The following is a 24,452-nucleotide window of genomic DNA, read 5'->3' as shown; positions in this document are numbered from 1 at the left end:
CCTAAAGATGGTGTGAGAATTAAGTGAATTAATGTATATAAAGCATGTGAACAGAGCCTGACACAGAAGGACACACCGAATAAGCATTAGCTGCTGTTACTGGGATAATGATGGTGGTGACAGTGGTACTAATGGTGATGCTAACAGTGATGATGCTGATGATAGTGATATTGATGATGAAGATGAAGTTGTTGATGATATCGATGATCATAATGTTGTCCAGTATATGAAAGGGGTGAAGCCTTGTCTTCCCAACAACTCCCAGCCGGGAGATGGGGTGTTCTGGTTCATTGACTATTCGGATAAACCGTATGCATATATCCATATCCCCACAGAGACATACAGACGTGTGTGCCATTCACAGATGACCATTTACCAAGAATGTGCAATAAAAGATACGAGTGACAGAAGGCTTTCCTTTGTTCTACTAACCCTACTCCAGGATTGGCAAATAGTATGCTGCCACCTTCTCCCCTAGCAGACATCAATAATCCATCACCGGACCCTCCAGACAGCCATTTCTACTTTAGATGAAACCTGCTTTCCCTTCCTGGGCTCCTTTATCTGCAGGTCCTGAGCTGGTGTGGGTTTTGCAGAGCCTGGGGCTGGAGTCTGGGAGGAAATGAGCTGCCTTGTCCTAGAGATCTGATAGACTTTGCTGTTTACTGTGGTAAACACAGAGGACAGATTCTCAGCAAAGCAGGTCCAGAGAATATGGCTTCCACAGCCTCCCTAGCTCTCCCCAGGATGAAATCAGCCTATGGCCCCGCCATGTGGGACTGAGTGAGCCTTTCGTACCCTTCACTGTGTTGCCTTGAAACTCCTGCTGCTTGAGGAAGACCCTTTAGCAAACCTGGCACCTGAAGCAGCCGGAACCCCCTTCTGGGGACGATTTCTCACACGCCTTCAAGGCCATCTTGCCACGTGGCCAGTTCACGTGTGATGATGATGGGACTTCCACGTGTGCAGCCACTGTGTGTCCAGGGAGCAGCCTGGGGCCACATGTGGTTAGCTTAACGCTGGCAGGGGGCTTGCTGTAGCCAGAGTGAGGTGCCTCAGACATTGGGAAAGACCCTGAGCAAAGCTGAGGATAAATCAGTGTTTTCTTGATGATCTGAAGTTCATGGACAGGATCTGAAGTTGCTCGAGGTAAACTCATGGATGTGCAGAGCTGGAGTGAACTCTACCGGGCCTCCAGGGCAGCCCCCAGGTTTTACAGATGACCGCCCCATTTGTTGCCCTCCCCAAGCCCATACAGCCTTCGTTTAGCCCACGTCACACTACGTTGATGTTTCCCATGTCTCCTCCTGGAATGTGGGCTTCTCCAAGGCAGGGTCTGTCACCTGTTCAGCTCCGACCCCTAGAACCCAGCACCAGGCCTGGCACAGGGCTTAGAAGGCCTCTGTTGGGTGAAAGGGTGGATGGATGAGTCCCAGCAGTCACCTCCTCCAGGAAGCCTTCCCTGATGCCCCAAACAGGTCAGCTGTCACCTGTGAGCATCCTTCCTTCAGAGCTCCTGTCACACTGGGTTGTGATGACCTATGTGACTTCACTCAGGGTTGGGCCCAGAGCTGGTGTTGGTGGGCAGTGAATGACCCTTATCAACCTCTGGGATATCAGGAAAGGCCTCCCAGAGCCTCCCAAACTTTGTGGGGCTTTTTGTTTTGTTTTAAATTAATTAATTAATTTTATTTTTGGCGGTGTTGGGTCTTAGTTGCTGCGCGCGGGCTTTCTCTAGTTGCAGCGACCCGGGGCTACTCCTCGTTGTGATGAGGGGGCTTCTCACTGTGGTGGCTTCTCTTGTCGCGGAGCACGGGCTCTAGGCACGCGGGCTTCAGTAGTTGTGCCACGAGGGCTCTGTAGTTGTGACTCACGGGCTCTAGAGCACAGGCTTAGTAGTTGTGGCGCACGGGCTTAGTTGCTCCGCGGCATGTGGGATCTTCCCGGACCAGGGCTCGAACCCGTGTCCCCTTCATTGGCAGGCGGATTCTTAACCACTGCGCCACCAGGTAAGTCCGAGCCTCCCAAACTTTGAAGGTTTTGTAGATGAGGAAGCTGAGGCCTGAGAGGGGAAGGGATTAGTCCAAGGATATCTGGTGGGGACCCGTAGCAGAATTAGGTTGAGGAAATTGGGCCCAGGGAGGTCAGTCTCTAACCATGTCACCCAGCTGAGAGACAGCAGGGCCTGGATTCCAACCCAGGTCAGCGGTGGGGTCCCAGCAGTGTTCCAGGCCCCCATAAGCCTGTTTGAATGCAGTGGGAAGAGTTCCTTAGCTATGGAGTGTTAGAGGGGGCTGGGGAGACCCTTTCACACCTCCCCTCACTGCCATCAGCTCATGTGAGCCAGGCCCTATGAGCCCTGATAGCTGGGAGATACCCGCTCAGCTAACCACTTTGAACTGCTGTCATTCTCTCTCCTTTCCTCTCTAACCACACCCCAGCATCACTGTCTTTATCTAGCTCCTCAAACTTGCCAGCTCCTTCCTACCCCAGGGTCTTTGCACATTCTATTTCCCCATCCCTCTTCATTTAGCTAAGCTGCTGTATTCCCCCTCACCAGGCGCCTTGTGCATGGGCCTTTAGGGGGCCGCCAGGGCCAGCCCTGCACTGGTCTCCTGGTCTGAATTAGTTGGTCCTGTGTGTACTCTTTCTGCCGAGGGGGCAGACCGGGGACAAGGAAGGGGCATTTCATCCCCTTTAAATGCTTCAACTCATTTAACCTTAATTGCTTTGTTTTCATAGACATTCGCTAAGGAAAAGGACCAAATTATAGCCTGAATTGGGTCTTACTAATCTTAATTAAAAGCTCTCATTTATAATCAGGACCAGGCCCCAAACGTGGAGAAAACCACCCTCATATGGCTTGTTTAAATAACTGAGACCCTCTTGATAATCACTGTTTAGTCTGAACCAGCAGTGCACATCACCCCTTCTATGTGTACTTAATTTTTTAGACCATTTATTCAAGTGGTTTATTCCACTTGCATGTTCCAGCTCGGGCCTTTTCCAAAATGTTATAATTAAAACTCTGGAGGGAAATAACTTTTTGTTTTGGCCACTGTATATCAAATATATTACTATTTTCCCTTTTTTTGTGAAAAGGAAAAACATGACAACCTTATGGGCATCAGAGATCACAAAATTAGCATGTATGTAATGAATGTAAATAGTCACTTCCTGAATTTTATATCCCCAGGGTCTACTTGTCAGTCACTGAAGTTAGGTAGATTACAGGGCATGCTATTAAGTGTTTTAACAAAACTCCTAATAACACATACAGTGATCCATTTAGTTTAACATCAGAAAAAAAATCTTAAGACCAATTGGCCTTCTGAGGGAATAATGTCTATGAGCTTATTCAGTCATTTTCATCATCATTATTACACACTGTATTGAGACCCCAGATAAAATTCTGCTTTCTGGGAGGCCAGGAAAGGGCAGTAGGAGGTGGGCTGGGAGCGGGGAGGAGGGGAAATTCTTCTTCAAGTCTTAAAACGTGCAATTATGCATGCTAATGTGTGCCCTGCTGAAGATGAAAGCGCTCGAGTCCAGCAGAGCAGCGGGCAGGAAGAAATTGGATGTGACTTAAAATTCAGCTAGCAATTAGGCAGCGCTGCTTACAGCTGGTCCCAGATCTGCTGCAGAGTTTAGGCTTCTTGGAGTCCATTGTCCATTTCTGGAAGGAAAACTTGAAAGCTCGAATCGTTGGCGTTTAAGCATTGGAGGTGTTTGGCTCCCTCAGCCTCAGTTTGCCCGTGCGTAAAATGTGTCCACTGGACTAGATACAGTTTAGTGTCAAGAATGTTCACTGAGTACCTACTCTGTGCCAAACTTGGTGCTGGGGCCAAGGCGTTTTCCTGACCTCCCTGGTTAGGGGAGAGACAGATTGGGAAAGACGTGATCATAACAGCGCGTGGATAGTACAGCAATGGAAATACAGACCAGACTCAGTGGGGGTGAGGACGAGAGAGAGGGCGCATATCTCTGCCTGGGGAGGGGGGAGTTTGAGAGGGCTCCCTGGAGAGGTGTCATCTGGGCTAAGTTAGGAAAGCAGAGCGGGTCTCTGGCGTTCCTTCCAGCTCTGATGCTCCACAGGATTGTCTGTAGCAAGGATGCAGAGGCCTGTTTTTGTCCTTGCCGACTCAGTAAGTCCAGCAAGTGACTTAACCTTCCTGAGACCTGGTTCCTTACCCATCAAACGGGAGCAGTGGCACCTGCCTCACAGAATGTGCGTTGGAGTGGGGTTGGGGGAGGGAAAGCCACCTCACCATATGTGAGAGTGCGTTGAAGACAGCACCAGGGCCTGCACGTCGAGCTTTCTTTTTTCTCTAAATCCCCATTTCTCCTAGGGTTAGAGGGACTCTGCCCCCACCCCCTCCCCTCGTCTCCAAGCTCCCCAGGCAGCAGGCCTCTCTCGGCCCCTTCCTCCAGGCCCTCTAGCTTCCTCTTGGCCGCTTCTTATTACAGTGGCTGGATTTGTTTTTCCATTGGAGGAATGCTAACCAGAAAAAACCATTATTTCTAAGAAAATAAACCACGGGCCTGTTGGCCTTTGAATGCTACTGAAGTGGATGGCAGCCTTCCCCAAAGGCCTTGAGACAAAGAGGGCCAGAGGGCTTGTGTGTGCAGGCAAGGTCAGGGGGTCTCGGAGGGTACTTGGAGGGGGTCCTCCAGATGCGCCAGGGCTGCAGCCCCTGGGAGGAGAGAGTGTAAAACCCCATCTGGCCGGCTTGGACTTCTGGCCTGTTAATTACGGCTGCTGCTGTGGCTCAGCCCCGCTCCCTCCGTGGGCTCTGAGATGCACCCTCTCTCCCGGAGCCACCCTGCCTCTGTCTGGGCCTCCTGCCCCTTGAGTCTAGGGGAGTAGAGCTGGCTGTAGGTCCGTGGAGACCTGGGTGCCAACCTGTGTGACCTTGGGCAGGTCTGTGGACCTCTTAGGCCTTAGTGTGCTGACTACAGAGTTCAGGGCTGGGGCCAGGATATCCCAGGCCCCTTTGGACCCCTGCAGTGGCAGCTCTGTCTTCAGTGTGCTCCTTGCCATGGTGGCACACAGTGCAGGCTAAGTCTGTAGGGGTTCCAGGGGGGCTCCAGCTGGACTGTGAGCCGCCTGTCCCTTCCCACTGACAGCCCCAAAGGCAGGCCTGGCCCGGCCGGAGCGCTGGCGGCAAGGCTGTCCCTGCGTGAGATGTTCGTCTGTCTCTGGGTCACCCTCCCCCTCTAGGCTGGCGGCTCCTCGTGGCCAGGGTCTGGGCTGAGGGCGAGGGGCCAGGACGGGGAAGGTGCTGGTACAGGAGGGAAGAAGTCGGGGAGGTGGCTTGATCCTCAGCGAGGACCGTGGGCCCTGGCTCCCTATTCGCGGAGATGTGGGGAATTCTTCAGGTGATTGTGTCCAGGTTAGGATGGTGGAGTCTGGAACCAGCCTGCCTGGCTTCTTCCAGTTTGGGCTTTGCCACTTACTAGCTGGGCGGTCTTGCGCGAGTCACTTCAGCTCTCTGAGCCTGTTTCTCTTTCTGTGATGAGAGAAGTTAAGCCCTTCCTACTTGGCCTATAGTAAGGGTTTAGCCACCTGCCGTTAGAAGGTGGTGGTGGGGAGCTGTCCCTGCTCTTATTGTCGTTAAAGAGAAACCCCACTGGGGATTTGGAGAGAAAGAGAATGAAATCAAACTGCACCAGGGCAGCTCAGGCCCCTGCTGCTGGAGCACAGAGGGCGGCCTGTGAGGTTAGGGGAAGACGCCTGAGCTGGGAGTCTTGGTTCAAGTTGCTGTCAGCCTCGACCTGCTGATACGTTAGCTCCGCAGTCCCCCTCTCTGGGCTCGGTTACCCCTTTATCAAATCCAGGGGCGCATCAGTGGAGCTCTAGGACCCCAGCTTACCCATTCCAAGCGGCGGCTCAGGCTTTCAGGCAACTGTTTCTGATGATCCTCCTGTTGAGTTCCAAGGGGGTTGGGCCCGTGGAACAGCGCCTCTGAGCCTGCAGTTTGCTCAGCGGGTGGGAGAATGACCATGCCTCTGCCTGGTGGGAGAGTGGTGGGAGCCTCAGCTCTGGGCTAGCAGCCTCCTGGGGCCCCTTCTCGCTTCCATCTTGACCACTTGGATAGGTGAGCTCTCTGCCAACCAGGGTGCTTCGGTACCCACCAGGCCTGATGTCGGAGCCTGGGGACAGCCCCCAGTGAAGGGTCCAGGGTGCTTTGGAGGGAGAAAAGGAGTAATTAACTGGTACTTTGGGTTTGCTAGGCCAGTCCTGCCTATTACTTGGGAACCACAAAGCCCACCTTGAGCCCGCGCTGGGCAAGTGGCATTTGAGGTCAGTCCAAGGTGAGCATCTGCGCCCCAGCAGAGCCCCAGAGACTCGCCAGCACAGTGGATGAGAGTGCCGAGAGAGTTAACTTAGAAAAACAGCTGTGTTGAGATATGATCCAATGATATATATGCAATGATATATATCCAATGATACAATGCACCCACTTAAAGTATACGATTCAGTATTTACAGAGTTGTGTATCCATCACCGAAATCAACTTTAGGCCCTTTTCATTACTCCAGAAAGAAACCCTGTACCCCTTGCCATCACCCCCAAGCCCCCCAGTCCCCAGAAACCACTAATCTGCTTTCTGTCTCAATAGTTGTGGCTTTTCTGGAGACTTCCTATAAATGGAATCCTACAAAACGTGGCCCTGTGTGACTGAGACAGCATCCTCCGAAGTCAGGGAGCCTGGCTCACTTCCTGGCTCCACTTGTATTAGCTGTGTGACCTTGGGCAGGGCAGGTAACACCTCTGAGCCTTGGCTTCCCTTGCTGTCAAAAAAAGATGTTGGTACCCACTTCTCAGGGTGCTCATAGCAAAGGGCCTGCCTACGGTCTCACACGTCCACGGAGACTCCAATCAAGATGGCTACTCATCGGGGCTTCCCTGGTGGCGCAGTGGTTGAGAGTCCGCCTGCCGATGCAGGGGACACGGGTTCGTGCCCCGGTCTGGGAAGATCCCACATGCCGCAGAGCGGCTAGGCCCGTGAGCCATGGCCACTGAGCCTGTGCTCCGGAGCCTGTGCTCCGCAAGGGGAGAGGCCACAACAGTGAGAGGCCCGCCTACCGCAAAAAAAAATAAATTAAAAAAAAAAAAAAAAAAAGATGGCTACTCATTCGTTCAATGCCGAGCAGACTTTTGAGGAGACACCGTGCTACTGCTGAGCCTGCAGCTGAACAGGACACAGTTCTCGCCCCGTGGCACTCACAGCCCCGAAGGACACATACATCGCAAGTGAGAGCAGTGATAGTGTCCGTTCAGGAGGCCGTGGCGTCCAGAGGGTGGGGAGGAACCCCGTCTGCCAGGGCATCTGCAAAGCTTCAGGGAGGAGCTGATGCTGGGGCTCAGTCTGCAGAGGGTGTAGGTGTCTGTGAAGGGGCAGGAGCTCCGGGCAGAGGGAACAGCGCAGGCAGAAGCGTGGAGGAGGCCCGAAGCCGTCCGGGCCACTGGGAGAGGTCAGCCAGCAGCTCAGACCCCATGGTTACCTTGGATCATGGGTTGGCTGGGGGGAGGACCTTCCCACCCTCTGGCTGAGCCATGGTCATTGTGTGCAGTTAGGAATGAAAAAGTATATAGATTTGTGTTGGTTTTGCATGACCTTTGACCTTTCCCATAATTAACTGCTGGGCCCACTTCTGGCATTGTCTCAGCAGAAGGGAAACCTGATCGATGGATGCCAGGGGTCCACCGAGAGCGGGTCTCATTACTCAGTCATTACAAACCCAGAGCTTAACCCTGTGCCACTGGCGACGGGGGGGGAGGCTTAATCCTTCCTGCTAGGCGGCCCTGCGAAACTACCTTCTTCCCGCGAATGTAATTAGCCAACAAACTGGATTAAGATTTATTCACCAATAAGGACTCAACTTCCTAAGCCATACATCTCTCCCAGAATGGTTGCCTGATCTAAGGAGTGCACGGTTTTTCCTAAAGCCCCCAGACAAAGGAGAAGACATGCAAGCGCCCAGCCAGGGAAGGGCTCTTTGTTAGAGCATTTGGTCTCCACTATCTGCAAGGAATTTTGAGAAAAATGCCAATTTCAAGGGGAAACACGAAGATATTTTCGGTAGTGATCTCTGATAGTGGGGAGTGAGATGCTTTAAAAATCCTCATTTTGAGAACCTTTCCGGTCAGTCTTATTTTTAGGACTAAAATGCCCTAAGTAGTATTAAAATTAGAAGAATCTCTGACTCGTTGTAGTAGAATCTCTTATAGGCACTACAGAGTAGATATATATTTTATGGGGCAGCAAGAATCAGTTTTGAATTAAATGAAGAAAACCACACTCATCCCACTCGAGTCCTTACCAGTGTTGCTGGCACATAACCACAGCTGTGGGATCGTGTGTGCCTGCTGCCATTTTAATATAGGAAAAGTGGAACTGCCTGACCTTTTAAAATCCCATAATGAGCAGCTCCCCGTGCTGTTTTTCTCTGCTCTATTGGATGTTGGAAGCTGTTTTCTGTCGGGAATTGAGTTCTCATTAAAAAAAAAATTCAAGCTGGAGAAGGAGCAGGGATGTTTAAGGCGAGCTGTTGAGACTTCCAATCCTTAGCATTCAAGTCAGATTTTTTGTCCTGCCCGCTTTCTCTGGTATGAACCATCGCTGTCACTGCCCCTCAACCTCAAGGGCAGGTACGGACCTTGGAAATAAAAGCAATGATGCACGTGACATCTCCTCCCCACCTTTTCTCCTTGATAACTTTTTGGAGCATGAAGCACTTTTTATAAGTATTCACCGCATGCACCCCGAGGATGTGGCTCCAACGGGAATAGAGCCTGCGTCTGAACGCAGCCCCTGGCTGGAGGCCTGAAGACAAGGCCCTCAGCCATGCTGGGCCTCGTTCTCGGCATCAGTAAAATGGAATCAGCAGGGCTTCCCTGGTGGCGCAGTGGTTGAGAGTCCGCCTGCCAATGCAGGGGACACGGGTTCGTGCCCCAGTCTGGGAGGATCCCACATGCCGCGGGGCGGCTGGGCCCGTGAGCCATGGCCGCTGAGCCTGCGCGTCCGGAGCCTGTGCTCCACAGTGGGAGAGGCCACAACAGTGAGAGGCCCGTGTACTGCAAAAAAAAAAAAAAAAAAAAAAAAAAAAAATGGAATCAGCAGTCACACCTGCTTTCCACACAGCTTCATCACTCCGATCTCTGCTTCTGTGGTCCTGTGGCCGTCTTCCCTCTGTATGTCTGTGTTTTCACATGGTTTTCTTCTTTCTGTCCTAACATCCTCTCTGTGTGTCTATATCCAAATTTCCTTCTCATAAGAACACCAGTCACTGGTTTAGGCCCACCCTACTCCACTACAACCTTACCTAAAATTTGATTACATCTGCAAAGATCCTATTTCCAAATCAAGTCACATTCACAAGTACTGAGGGTTAGGACATCAACACATCTTTTGGGGGGGCACAATCCAACTCAAAACAGTCCTTTAAGAGTGAATATCTAGATCAGTCTCCCGAGGCAAAAAAAATAAAAGCAAAAATAAACAAATGAGACCTAACCCAACTTAAAGGCTCTTACACAGCAAAGGAAACCATAAACAAAACGAAAAGACAATGTATGGAATGGGAGAAGATATTTGCAAATGATGTGACCAACAAGGGCTTAATTTCCAAAATATACAAACAGCTCATACAACTCAGTATCAAAAAAACTAAACAAAACAAAAAACCAAAAAACCCAATCAAAAAATGGGCAGAAGATCTAAATAGACATTTCCCCAAAGAAGACATACGGATGGCCAACAGGCACATGAAAAGATGCTCAAGATCACTAATGATCAGAAATGCAATCAAAACCACAATGAGGTAGCACCTCACACCAGTCAGAATGGCCATCATCAAAAAGTCTACAAATAATAAACGCTGGAGAGGGTGTGGAGAAAGGGGACGCTCCTACACTGTTGGTAGGAATGTAAGGTGGTGCAGCCACTATGGAAAACAGTATGGAGTTTCCTTAAAAAACTAAAAATAGAGCTGTTATATGATCTAGCAATCCCACTCCTGGGCATATATCCAGAAAAGATGAAAACTCTAATTCAAAAAGATACATGCACCCCAGTGTTCATAGCAGCACTATTTACAATAGCCAAGACATGGAGACATCTCAAATACCTGTCAACAGACAATTGGTTTAGAAGATGTGAAATACACACACACACACACACACACACACACTGGAATATTACTCAGCCATAAAAAAGAATGAAATAATGCCATTTGCAGCAACATGGATGGACCTAGAGAATATCATACTAAGTGAAGTGAATCAGAGAAAGACAAATATTATATGTTATCACTTACATGTGGAATCTAAAAAATAATACAAATAGTTCTATATGCAGAGCAGAAGCAGACTCACATACATAGAAAACAAATTTATAGTTATCAAAGGGGAAAAGGAGTGTGGGAGGAATAAATTAGGAGTATGGGATTAACAGATACAAACTACTAAACATAAACTAGATAAGCAACAGGGATTTACCATATAGCACAGGGGACTATATTCAATATCTTGTAATAACCTATAATGGAAAATAATCTGAAAATATATAACTGAATCACTTTGCTGTACAGCTGAAACTAACACAATATTGTAAATCAACTATACTTCAAATTTTAAAAAAAGAGTAAATATCTAGAGAGCTTGGCTCACCCCCCCTCCATTCCTTTACCCTCTCCGCTCTCCAACTGCCTGTTCCTCATTCTCTGACCTTAACAGTCCTTAAAAAGTGGTCCAACATAGAGAACAGACTGGTGGCTGCTAGGGGGAGTGGTTTGGGGGAGGGATGGAGTGGGAGATAGGGGTTAGCAGATGTAAACTAGTGTATTTGGAATGGATAAACAACAAGATCCTACTATATAGCACAGAGAACTATATTCAGTATCCTACGATAAACCATAATGGAAAAGAATATTTAAAAAAAATATATATATATAACAATCACTTTGTTGTACAGCAGACGTTAATACAACATTGTAAATCAACTATACTTCAATAAAAAAATTTTTTTTTAAGTGGTCTGAGACTGATGGGCATCTTGGAGGCCTGCAGGACCTCCTCTGGGGCTGATGGCTCTTTGATATGTCTTTTACAATAATAAATCTACTAGCTTTGGCAGGGATTTTTTTTTTTGGTTGATTTGTTTATGTGTTTATCTCTTATGTATTAAAGGAGGAGGCTCACATGATTTTAAAAAACAAAAATTCAAGGCACATACACAGAAAATGAGGGAAGGTTTGGTTTGTGAGCAGACGTTCTCCGTTCAGGATGGATGCTGGGTGGGTGGGTAAAGCAGGTTGGCCTCAGAAGCCTGTGAGAGCATTTCAGGTCTGGGGACTGGAGAGGAACCGACAATTCTAAGGGGTGCTCAGATCTGGGGGAATTCTCTGGGACTGGGTTAAGGGAAGAAATGTGAGCAGCAAACGTTCCTGCACTTTTCAGCCCATCAGCACCCACTGTGGCCTACAATATGAGGAGTCAGAGGGAGGAAAAGGCTAGAGTTGTTTTATGGACTATCCAGCAATCTCTTTATAATGTCTTTTGTGTATGGTGATCAAGTAGTTTATCATTTTGATAGTGAAAATGTTGCTGTTAAAAATTATACCCAGACAACAGGCATAAACTGGAACTATGCCAGGCAAATATGGGTGTATGATTATCCTAATTGGGGAAAGACAATTTTCTCAGACCTTATCACCCTGAAAACAGCTTGTTCAATTGAATTTTATGGATGTGGTCACTCTATAACTGATTGTGTTTCCTCCCTTGCCTTGGTTTCTAGGAAACTCAAAGTCATATTTGTGGCCTTCCTTTTGTAATTGTGCTGGAATTACCAAATGTATTTCTGCTACATTCCCCAGCTTTCCCTTATTCTGCAGCCCTCATTTCTTTTTCTTCATCCTAACATCTGTTCTTTTTGAAAATCTTATTGTATGTACTTTGTAGGCTGTTTAGATGGAGGATGTTTGAAGTCACTGATGGATGAATAGGTGTTTGGTTGGATGGCTGGGTGAATGTTTAGCTGGATAGATGGATGAACAAGTAGGTGTGTGTGTGTGTGTGTGTGTGTGTGTGTGTGTATATGTGTGTATGTGTGTGTGTTTGGATAGATGGGTGGGTGTTTGGATCAATGAATAGATGGATAGATGGTTAGACATTTAGATGGATAAGTATTTAGATAAATAGATGCTTAGATGAATGGAAGGATGGGTGTCTGGCTGAATATTTAGATGGATGGATACATGTTTGTGTGGGTGGATGTTTGACTGGATAAGTGGATGGGGGAATAGGTGATTGGATAAATGGAAGGATGGTCAGCTGACTGGATATTGAGATGGATAGATTTTAACATGCATAGACAAATGGAAGGATGATTGGGTGGGTATCTGAATGAATAGCTTATTGGAGTGACTAGATGGATGGATAGCGGATGGGTGGATGGATGTTTGGATGAGTGGATGCATGACTGACTGGCTGGCTAGCTGGGTTGATGGATAGGTGCACACACAAGTGGGTGTGTGTGTGTGTATGGATGTGGCGCAAGTGGAAGGATGAAGGTGTGAATGGATGTTTTGATGATTAGATTACACTTTCTTGGTACATAGGGTAAATGTGCCAAGAGTGCAATAACATATATAAAGTGCTTTGCCTCTCAATGCCTGGCATGTCATGGGCATTCTAACTTACTAGAAAGGACATGGGCTTTGTAAATTGAAAGACACTTGTTCTGATCCTTGCCCTACCACTTACTATGTGACCTTGAACGATTACCTCTCTGCCCTTTACTTTGCTTAACCATAAAATGGAGTTAAAATACCTACTCCAGAGGGTTGCTGTGAAAATTAAATAAGCTGGTATACGTTTCAGGAGTAGATACCTGCATACTGAGGTACAGCATGAGAGAGAAAGAATTCTTCTGCCCAAGCATGGAATAAAAGTCCTTCCCGGGTTTCCCTGGTGGCGCAGTGGTTGAGAGTCTGCCTGCCGATGCAGGGAACACGGGTTCAAGCCCCGGTCTGGGAAGATCCCGCATGCTGCGGAGCGGCTGGGCCCGTGAGCCATGGCCGCTGAGCCTGCGCATCCGGAGCCTGTGCTCCGCAAGGGGAGAGGCCACAACAGTGAGAGGCCCGCGTACCGCAAAAAAAAAAAAAAAAAGTCCTTCCCCTCGGTCTGACTGATCCAGCCTAAGTCATGTGCCCACCCTGGGACCCATAGCAGTTGCTATGCCACCTACTGTCTGAGTTAGACTGATCAGGCTCCACCCCCACAGGTGGAATCAGGCCGTCTTCTTTTGAGTCACCTGCTTGAATGAAGGAAAGGAGGGAGGCAGCAGTTTGCGAGCTGCTGATTCGGATCAGATGAGAGATGATGCTCACGCGTACAGGCGGTGGAAACGGGTGACCAGTCAGCAGACTGTACCCATGTTAAGAGTGTAGAAGATTCACGTGTTGGTAGCTGATAGGTGTTAGTGGAGAGGTGGAAGGGTAACAGTATTCACTGCAATGGGGAACCCCAGGCAAGTGCAGACTGATGAGTTAAAGTTGGGCCGTGTTGCCTTTGCAGTGAGTGTGGATGATCTAGGGGGAGAGGTGGTTGGATTGGTGTATCTGGGGCTCTAGCAAAAGGTCAGAGCTGCAGAGATTGGGAAGTAATCAGTATCTGTCTTTATAAATCCATGTGCCCTTTCAAACACAAAATCTTACATCCTGCTTTAATGTTATTTAAAACTTCTAAGTACATTAAGTATAATGATTAAAAACAATTCAAATGACTTACAGAATTGAGCCTGCTTCCCAGCTGACACTGATGGCCTCTGCAGGCAGGAAACCTCCTGTCTCTTGCACCTTTGGGGATCCAGGCAACTTTATTCTTCCCTCATCATGGCAGGATGGGTGGGCACCAGGAGGAGGCTGCGCAGCTCAGACCCTATTTCTAGCACTTTCAGTGCTGCAGTTTTCAATGAAGTTATTCCCTCTGCTGGCAGTGTCCCAGACAATGCTTGATCACCTCCAGAGTCAGGGAGCTCACTACCTCCTGAGACAGGCCCTGTCTTCCAGATGGACATACCTACCCTTGAACATTAATTGGCCCCCTTGGCTTTCCCCTGCTGTGAGTAGCTCTGCCCTCTGGACCGCTTGGAGAGAGCATGGAGCTGGATGTCTCCCTGTGCCAGCTCCTCAGGCATTTGCAGGAGCGGCCAGGTTTGCTTTCAGTTCCCTCTCTCCAGGCTGGCCCCTTCCTGGCTTTCATAGCTGGAGCCTGGCCTCAAAAATCCCTCTTCGACCAGGTAGAGGAGAGACTGCTTCTCCCCACGTGGTACCTCTTGCAAAGCACTTCTAGTACTGCTGAGACGGGGCAGTACTGCTTCTGGTTTGGCTGTGGGAACACTTCCGGTTCCACTGGGGAACTTCTGGTTCTGCTGTGGGACACTTCTGGCTGCCCCCTTTCCTGCTTCTCCGCAGAGCCTGTGGAGGTCTGGGTGGGTAGGTTGAACACCCCCTCCCCTCTGCTGCCTTGGGGGGTTGCACTGGTCGAATCCCACTTATAGCCCTTCTAGGTGTGTGACCGTTGGCAAGGGTTTGGCCTTCTTGTGCCTCGGCTTCTTCGATGCCCTTGTAAAATTGGAATAACAACGATGGTGCCTATGTCTCAGAGTTAGCACGGGGACTGGGTCGATGATGACGCCTGGTGTTGCCCCCCGGGACTTGGGCACAGAAGGAGCTCATTGAATGTTAACTAGACTCGCTTCTGTTGCTCTCCAGGGTGTCTCAGATCTCTCTGGAACTTCAGAACTGATAGCTCTTTGACCCCTGATGGGAAATGTTGAGAAAGACTTAAAACAGCAAAAAGGGTGACCTTTACAAAGGCTATTGGCCATTGTTTATGAGACAGAAGCCTTTGTTGTAACAAGGAGCAGTAGAAATTCAGACTTCAGACACTGATCTGGAAGGAAACTCTGGGGGGAGTATGTGGACTTTTCTCTCATTCCAGAGGTTACATTTTTTGGTGGTGTGCAAAGTTCATTTATTTCATACCCCCTGCCTCACAAGTAATGAGGTCTCCACCTCTGGGAAGCTTTCAAATATCCTGAAAAGAGGCAGTTTGGAGGCATTTTAGACAGGGTCCCTGCGTGCTGTTAGTGTTGAGAGGGCTTCAAAGGGGGGAGATATGGGTGGGAATCTTGCCTGCTTCTCTGTAGGGGGAATCTGAAAATCACCCCAAACATGCCCGGCACGTGGCCCTGCTCCTCAAGGCGGCGGCCAACCTTGTGGCAGAGCCAGGATCTTCATCTTTGTAACCTTTGCGTCCCCCGCCCCCAGCAAGGACTTTAGTGAATACCTGTTGAGTCATCCCCGAACCACTCATGTCCTGGTGACTTCAGCAGTGGGGGGAAAGGGGACCCCCGGGCTCTTCCTCTGACACCTCTCATGCACCTCATTTTGCAGACATCGACGAGTGTGAGAATGACTACTACAACGGGGGCTGTGTCCACGAGTGCATCAATATCCCGGGGAACTACAGGTGCACCTGCTTTGATGGCTTCATGCTGGCACACGATGGACACAACTGCCTGGGTGAGTGAAGCAGCTGTGCCTGGCCCGCTGGGCACACCCTGCCTGTTTCTCAGCTCCAGCTGGCAGTGTGGGGGGTAGTGGGAAGGATTGCCCTCTTTTGGTTCCTTGTATTAGTTTGCTAGGGCTGCTGTAACAAAAAAGCACAGCTTGAGGGGCTTAAACAACAAGAATTTATTTTCTCCCAGTCCTTGAGGCTAGAAGTCCGAGGTCACGGTGTTGATGGGTCTCTTTTTATTCTGAGGCTTCTCTCCCTGGCTTGCAGCTGGCCCCCTTCTTGCTGGGTGTTCACGTGGTCTTCTCTCTGCGTGCAGGTATCTGACACCTGTCTCTCTCTCTCTCTCTGTCCTAATCTTCTCTTCCTATAAGGACACCAGTCATATTGGAGTAGAAGCTGTCCCAACAACTCATTTTCAACGTAATTACCTCTTTAAAGGTCCCATCTTAAATACAGTCACATTCTGAGGTACTGGGGCTTAGACCTTCAACAAACGAATTTGGGGGAAACCACAGTTCAACCCATAACAAGGATTCTTACACACCTCCAGATTCTCCTGGTTCAAATACATATAATTTTTAAACAGTTGTATAAAATTTATGAGTAATGCAAACTTTCTGGGTAAAATTGGGAAAACGTAGAAGAACAAGGAAAAACTGGAAAGTATCTTGGTTACACTGGTGTGTTTGCCTTCAGGCGTCTCTCTGCAGCCAGGTGTGATTACACTGTAGCTGCGATCAGGTACCTGGCCCCTGTTATCACCCTTTTCCTAGTTGCCTCATAGTTTGATAAGTGACTCACAACCGGGGCTGCTGTAACAAAGTAACAACTGAGTGGCTTAAGCTACAGAAATTTATCCTGTCTTAGTTCTAGAGGCTAAAATATGAAGCTGTGGTGTCAACAGGGTGGGTTCCTTCTGGGGGCTTTGAGGCCTGTTTCATGCCTCTCTCCTAGCTTCTGGTAGCCTCAGGCTTTGCTTTGCTTGTAGATCACATTCTCCCTCTGTTTTCACATTGTCTTTGCTCTCTGCGTGCCTGTCTCTGTGGCCAGATGTCCCCTTTCTCTAAGGACACGGTCATATTGGATTAGGGTGCACCCTACTGACCTCATCTTGATCGTCTGCCAGTAACCTACCTCCGGAAGGGGTTATTTTCCCCGGCGCTGGGAGTCAGGACTTCGCCATCTTTGGAGGGATGTAATTCAGCCCATAACAGAGGTGGTTTGCAGCCTGTGGCAGGAGGAACATCTCCTGGTAGAAACCACATGGTCTCAAAGCAGATGCCCCGGCCCCCCAAGCCCTCTTCTGCTACCGGCTGCTGAGTGACCTGGGGAACGATGGCTGGAGCCTAGAGGGTAAGACCGTGGTCTTGGCCGGAGTGTGGTGTGGCTGTGAACCCGTTCTTAACATCGCTGAGCCTCAGTCACTTGTTGGTAAAGGGAGGGTGTGAAGAGCAGCTGTCTCACACGCTTCTGTGAGCAGGAATTGCGATCGTGCCCGGACGGCTGAGAAGTGTGCCTGTCCCAGGGTTCTCGGTCCTCAGAGCAGTTCCTGTCACCGTGACTGCAACAGAGGTAACACGCTGTCTGCCTCACTAGGTTGTGTGTGAGGATAAAATGGCACAGTGAAGTGGCTGGCACTTGGTGAGTATAAATAGTCAACAGACAAGCATTAGTATTACTGTAGGTGACTCAGCCACCCTTCTGTGGTTGGACGTTTAAACTGCCTGCTTATTTTGTTTGTTTTTACCATCAGAATCCAGAGGTGATTCTGGGCATAAAACTTTTTTTCTTGTTTCCCCAACTGTTTCCTTAGCAAGTCTTCCTGGAACTACTGGGTCAAAAGGATTATTTGGATTTTTTTTTAATGGCTTTTGATGCAGTGCTTCCTGGAAGGGCTCAGTAAACCTTCCATTGTGCCAGCTGGTTTTTTGGTGTATGGCATAGGAAGCTTGCCATCCCAAGTGCTCCGAAACTTTTCCAGAGTTAGTGGTGTATTCGTCTTCAGTTCCTCTGCCTGTTTTTGTTGAATGCATATTGGATCTTAGATGAGCGTGTTATGGGAAACAGATCCATAAACATGTAATTACACCCCAAATAACTGCCAAAACGGAGGTCTGGACTGTTAAAGCCCAGAGGGGTCTGTGAAGAGCTACCCCCGCATGGGGTTGGTGGGGGGCGCTGACTCCTCAGGGGAACTGCATCGAACAGGATCTCCAAAGGTAGGTGAGCAGTTTACTGGGTCGAGGGCAGAGCCTGCGTGGAGAGCTGTGGGTGGCTCCTTGAGGCTGGGCTGGGGGCGGCGGGGGGCCGGGGAGGAAGAGCGGGAGGTGGGGCTGCCGAGGCAGGCAGAGCCTTTGGCGAGATCGCGGAGAACTGAGGCTGTACAGCATTCATTGTGCCAGACGCCAAGTTCAGTGCTGTTCAAGTTTTCTCTCGTTTAATCCTCCCAGGAGCATAAGCATTTAACTTTACTAGTTGCTCGTCCCTTTTTTCAGATGATAGAGTACAATTTCAAAAATTGATTAGTCCATGAAGGCAGAGCTGACAGTCTCTATGGAGCAGCAGGCAATATCCCCAGTGGTCAGGAGGACGGACCTTGGGAACTGCCAGTTCTGGGCTCAGATCCTGGTTCTGCCAGTTATCTGCTGTGTGACCTTTGGCCACCTCTCCTCCAGGCCTCAGTTGCATCACCTGTAAAACAGAATTTGCAGTCCTCTGTCTTGCACGGCTCTTGCGAGGACTGAGTGGGATCGTGGATGTCGAGCATCTTGAGAGTGCCTGGCCCCGAGCACACAAACATAATGGGCATCGGTCTGGTCATCGACTTGCAGACCAGATGTATTGCGATGGGCTGGTCTGACGCCCCCGAGACCTTGTGGGGGCCAGGCCTGCTGTCTGCAGCCCCCGGGCTGCGTGGGACACACAGGCTCCCCTCCTTGTCACAGCTCTCTTACCTGGGCAGTCACCTGTTTGTAAACACCCTTGTTCTTGGCTACGGCAGGTGTACCCAACGCCTCCAGACTAATGGAGTCTGTGCGGGTCTTTGTTTCAACAGGATTTTCACAGCGGATTCTTTTTTTTGTTGTTGTTGTTGTTGTTTGCGGTACGCGGGCCTCTCACTGCTGTGGCCTCTCCCGTTGCGGAGCACAGGCTCCGGACGCGCAGGCTCAGCGGCCATGGCTCACGGGCGCAGCCACTCTGCGGCATGTGGGATCTTCCCGGACCGGGGCACGAACCCGCGTCCCCTGCATCGGCAGGCGGACTCTCAACCACTGCGCCACCAGGGAAGCCCCACAGCGGATTCTTTTTACACTAATCAATTTAAGGAACTGGGTAAGACTCCACCCACCCCCGCCTCCGAGCACAGATTGCAACTTCGTACGGCTCTAAGTCACACATATGGCAGCCGACAAAAGGCTCTCTCTGTTGCTCCTCTGCTTTTAGCTGGGGCAGACGCTTCCCGACAGACCTCCTTATGTTTGGGCTTTTTCCTTCTCAAGACGGAACTCCGGCTCTAGAGAAGACAGACCTTGGCTCCCACTGGCTCCAGCCCCGCCTGACCGCTAAGCTCCCAGGGCCGCAACCCCCTCACCCATAAAACGCTGAAAAAGTGCCCAGCACAGTGTCAGGGTCATGGAGGCTTATAGAGACTGGCTGAAACAAGTAACGCTGTACGAGGAAGCTGGACTTGCATTTGGAAGATGTGGCCCAAATTCTGTCACCACCACTCACGAGTTCTATGTTGGAGACCAGTTACTGACTCTCCATGTGTCAGTGCCCCTAACTGCAGAGTGGGTCAGAAATGCCTGTCTCGGGGTCACTGTGACAATTAAATATGAAAGTAGACCTGGAGAGCTGAACGTACTGATGTGAAATTCTCCGCGGGTGCTGGGTGTTGTCGTCATTTTGTTGCAGAGGTTTCAAGCTGGCAGCCCACAGCCCTCCTCCAGCCTGTAAACATGTTTGGTCTCTCCCCGCCGTGTTGATGATATGACCGTGACGATGGTGGTGGTGATTGAATTATTTGTCAACGTTTATAAATCAAGGGGTGTCACATAAAAATCAGTATTTCCAGCATTGTTCCTGATTGGCCATAGTCACCCGGCCCCTGACTTTGTGGGACTTGGGCAGGGGTGCATATCCCATGTGGTCAAATGTGGAAGTCATTACGAAGCTTCAAACTAGAATATGTTCAATCTTTTCTACCTTGACAAGTATTCCTAATGACTTGGAAGGCTAGACTGGAAGTTAGAAATCTAGGACTCCTTGGGAGTTTTGTGCCAGAAAGTGGTAGCGTGGGCAGTGCCTGCTCTCCGCCCCTTCTTCTCACCCCTGGCTCCATCCTACACCACAGGGAGCCTGAGGACACCCTAACCTGAATGTGTAAGCTCTGGCCATTTGCCCCCAAACCATCTTCCCTTTGGCTTGGTCCTGTTATTTGTCCCTCTGAGAAGAGACAGGCTTGGGCCATTTGGACAGGGAATTTTGGGGTCTCAAACACCCAGAATGTGGTCTAGAGGGATGGGTATGTGTTCCAGGTGCCATGACCCCTTGTGGACTCCTTACTGTGTGGGAAGGGCTGCAGCCGCAGGCAGGGCAGCACAGGGACCCTCAAGGCATGGAGCCAAGAGCACGGGCATCTCTTGCCCACGTCTCAGTGCGGTACCAGCAGCAACCAGCAGGAGCCGCACTGTGGCCGCCCCCTTTGGAGGGTGTGTGTACGTCCCCGATTGCTGCACTCCCCACCATTCCCTATTGCTCACAACCTGTTGGTCATTTGACTGCCTGCTCGGTCTCAGTAGGAATTGTGTTCACGCTGGCTGATGAAGCTTCCAGCACAGGGTCTGCCCTCAGTGGGTGTTTGGTGGGGGTGAGAAGCTGACCGAGTGGTTGGAAGGTTCTGTGTTCTGCGTCCTCGCTGCTTTGCACGGTCCTGACCGTCTCTGGTCAGTCACTCTGAGCCCCACTCCACAACCCACCACCCGTCAGGGACAGTTAGGCCTGTTTGCGTCTCCTGTTGTTTTGTCTCCAAGTCTGGGTCAAAAGTCTCGTCCGGTTGTAACATTCCACTCTCAACCACCACTGAATTCCTTCGGAGTGATGGCTGGAATCGAGCCTGGTCAGCACAGTTTGAAAAGCATTCTGAGCTAACTAGGAGAAATGAGGCTGACGGCTGAAGGGTTATTTTCTTGCCTGGGTTTTCACAGTTGAACCTTTTCTTTTTTTTTTGAGCAAATGAGGTTATTTTCTTGTGGAGATGGCTTGCCTGGGACTGTGTCCTGGAGGATGGCCAAATCTGTCCTCTGGGGAGTAAAACCCTTTTTCTATTTGACATCTTTATTGAGGAATTTCTCAAATATAACAGAAAATGACACCAGAGGGAATTGAAACCATGATGAGATCCTTGCTCAACCCCAAATGACTGCTTTTAGCATTGTAATTACTTGAAATAGCAGTAGTTCTGTTTGAAAAATATTATTCCAAACTCCATGCAATTGGACATAAGAGCAATATTTAGGCTAATAGAATAAGATTTTTTTCATCTTAAATTAAAACCAGCAGTGGATAATTTTTTCCCGACTCCACAAAGCAAGGCTCCTTTCTCCCTAAAGCCATTAGTTCACTTAGCCAGATGTTTTCTGCGACCCCAGTCTTTATCTTGACTTACTGAAAAATATGGTTCTCAGGTTGCCCGCAGTCTGAATTTTGGACTTGCTTCTCAGCACTTTTTCCCCTGATGAAGAGGAGTCATCTGTAGCCAGGTTCAACAGAACAGTTGTTTTGTTAACCAGATCGCTACATTCCTGTTAACACTTATGGAGCACCTACCGTATGCCAGGCCTTGTGCTAGGTAGTCAGCTTCTCTTAGGTGAGATGAGGGAACTTCGGCTGCACCTCTGCCGTGCACCTGGAGTCACCCAGGATGTCATGCTCACATTCTGTCGTTTAGTTCTCACAGCATGCATAGGCAGAAGCCATTAGTATCCCCTCTTTAGAAATGAGGAAACTGAGGCTCAGAGAGGGAAAGTGACCTATGTAAGGTCACACAGCCAGTAAGTGGTAGGGCTGGGACCAGAGCCCAGGTCTGTGCATTTGCCAGTTCAAGCCTGTAAGCCACTGCGCACCCCTTGCCTCATGGCACCATGACAACAGAACCAGCTCTGGGGGGCTGATGCGGATCAGGGAGGGGCTTCCTTCACTGGGGGTTAGATATGCCCTGCTCTGAGTTTCAGAGTCACTGAGAAACCCTGGCATCTGCCAAGCCAGGTTGGTGGGTGGCGTGCTGAAGGGCGTGAGGGCGGCCCCTGCTCCAGAGACTTCCCCCAGATCTGTCCTGCCTCCCAGGCCAAGGCAGGATCTTGCTGCCCACGCAGGAGCGTTGTGTCACCCTTGAGCTTCTTTGGGGCATTGTCTTACCCCGTGTGAACGAGCAGAGCCCTGTTATTACTGAACCCGCTCGTGTGGCTCCCATCACTTTCACAGGAGCACCCAGTTCTTCTGCCCGCCAGCTCACGAAGCCCTCAGGCCAGGGTGCTTGCTGCCAGCCTCCTCTGCTCACCTCTCATCCTTGCCCACCTGCGCCCTCTGGCCCAGCCTTCCTTAAATCCACCCGGTCCTTCTACCCCTCCCAGCTGTTCAGGGCTGCTCCCTGAGACCCCTCCCCCAGCATGACCTGGTGAGGTCCTACTTTTCATTCGAGACCCAACCTCCATCTCCCTTTGCTCCAGAGTCTTCTGTGACCACATCGTACACACCTGCACAGTGGTCCTCCCTTCTCCTGCAGGCAGAAGCTATCTTGTTTATCTTGTCTTCCTCCTCAGAATCTAGTGTGGTGTCTGGCATATCACAGACACATAATAAACATTTGTAGAATGAATGAATGAATGAGTTTGAAGAGGGTCCTCAAGCTCAGCAAACGTCTGTGCTGGGCACATAGCAGAGATCCAGGTGAGTTAGATGGAGCATGTGTCGCAAGACTGCCAGGTTCATGAGAAACACAGAAATGTTCACACTTCTAATGACAGGTAGAAAGGGCTATATTCGCAGTGACACAAGCCTCCAGCCCAGTATTCATCCATTTGTTTATTCAAAAAAATTGTTCTGAGCACCTGCTGTGTGCCAGACCTGGTTTTAAGTGCTGAAGATAAAGTGAGTGGTGAACAAAAGCAACCAAGCACCCGCACTAGGGAGGGGGGAAGACAGTGCACAAGTAAACTCATAACTCAGTAAAGTAAGCTCAGTCAGGTCAACTCCAGGGAAGAATAATAAAATAAGGTGATAGAAAGTGATGGAGGCAGGATGACAGTGTTGGAGAGGGTGGCATTCCTGTTACTATTGCTGCATAAAAACCACCCCACACTTAGTGGCATAAAACACCCTTTGACTCTGCTTGCAGATTCCGTGGGTCAGGAATTCAGACAGGATGCAGCAGGGACGGCTGTCTGAGCTGCACGGTGTTTGGGGCCTCAGCTGGGAAGACGTGAGGCCAGAGATGACTTGATGGGGGCTGGGCTCATCTGGAGGCTTCTCTGCTGATGTCTAACGGTTGATGTTGGTTGTCAGCCAGAACACTGACGGGCAGCCTCTCGGTGCGATCTTTCCACATGGGCTGGTGTGGGCTTCCTCACAGCATGGCCACTGGGTCCCAAGAGAATAAGACACAAGTGCATGGAAGTTTTCCAGTCTAGTCTCAGAAGTCACTTTCACCCAACTCTACCTGTCAAGGCAGTTACAAAGGTCCATCCACGTTCTTTGGGGGGGGGGGGCGGCACTTGGGGAAGGGGGCCTCAGAGAGGAGGAGGAAGCTGCTCTGTGAAGATCTAGGGAAGACCTTCTCTCCAGGCAGAAGGGGAGGACAAAGGCAGTGGCCCGAGGTGGGGACAAGCTGGGTGAGTTTGGGCACAGGTCACTGTGCCTGGATGATCTGGAGGGAGGGAGAGGGTCTGGAGACGAGGTCGGGAGCAGGCAGGGCCAGGTCATGTGCAGCCTTGTGGGCCCTAGAAGGGAGTTGAGATTTTATTCTAAATTAGTTGGGAAACCATGGGACATTTTAACCAGGGATTGATATATATATATATATATATATATATATATATATATATTTTTTTTTTTTTTTTTTTTTTTTTTTTGCGGTACGCGGGCCTCTCACTGTTGTGGCCTCTCCCGTTGCGGAGCACAGGCTCCGGACGCGCAGGCTCAGCGGCCATGGCTCACGGGCCCAGCCGCTCCGCGGCATGTGGGATCTTCCTGGACCGGGGCACGAACCCGTGTCCCCTGCATCGGCAGGCGGACTCTCAACCACTGCGCCACCAGGGAAGCCCAGGGATTGGCATTTTAATTAAGAGATTTGCTTTCTGGCTGCTCAATAGAGAATGTGTTACCTGGAATAAGAGGCAGAGACCCCTGTGGCGATTTGGGTCAGAGATGTTGGTTGGCCAGGTGACAGTGGTGGCAATAATGAGAAGTGGTTGAATTCATGTATGTTTTGAAAACAGGGCCAAAATGAATTGATGATGGACTAGACGTAAGAAGTGAGGGGAAAAGAGGAATCGAGATGGACTACTAGTTTTTTTTTTTGTTTTTTTTTTTGCTGTACGCGGGCCTCTCACTGCTGTGGCCTCTCCCGTTGCGGAGCACAGGCTCCGGACGCGCAGGCTCAGCGGCCATGGCTCACGGGCCCAGCTGCTCCGCGGCACATGGGATCTTCCCGGACCGGGGCACGAACCCGTGTCCCCTGCATCGGCAGGTGGACTCTCAACCACTGCGCCACCAGGGAAGCCCTGGACTACTGTTTTTTTGCCTGGAGTTACTGTGTAGCTGTGCTGCTGTGGCTGAGATGGGGAAGACTGGGGGTAGGACA

The 24,452-nt window shown here is 49.9% G+C and overlaps 1 protein-coding gene across 3 annotated transcripts in view; it reads left to right on the top strand.

Annotated features, from left to right (window-relative positions):
• SCUBE1 (signal peptide, CUB domain and EGF like domain containing 1) overlaps positions 1-24,452 on the top strand; it is a gene marked incomplete at both ends in the record, with an annotated part of 129,967 nt that overhangs the window by 6,835 nt on the left and 98,680 nt on the right. For all 3 annotated transcript variants that reach the window (XM_079715644.1, XM_079715646.1, XM_079715645.1), the window contains one exon: positions 15,469-15,597. In XM_079715644.1, coding sequence (XP_079571770.1) covers positions 15,469-15,597 — 129 coding nt within the window. The remainder of the gene's footprint in view (positions 1-15,468; positions 15,598-24,452) is intronic.

Source organism: Hyperoodon ampullatus, assembly GCF_949752795.1.
Source record: "Hyperoodon ampullatus genome assembly, chromosome: 11".
NCBI lineage: Eukaryota > Metazoa > Chordata > Mammalia > Artiodactyla > Ziphiidae > Hyperoodon > Hyperoodon ampullatus.
The sequence above is the reverse complement of the archived record's forward strand: the minus strand, read 5'-3'. Positions and strand labels throughout refer to the sequence as shown.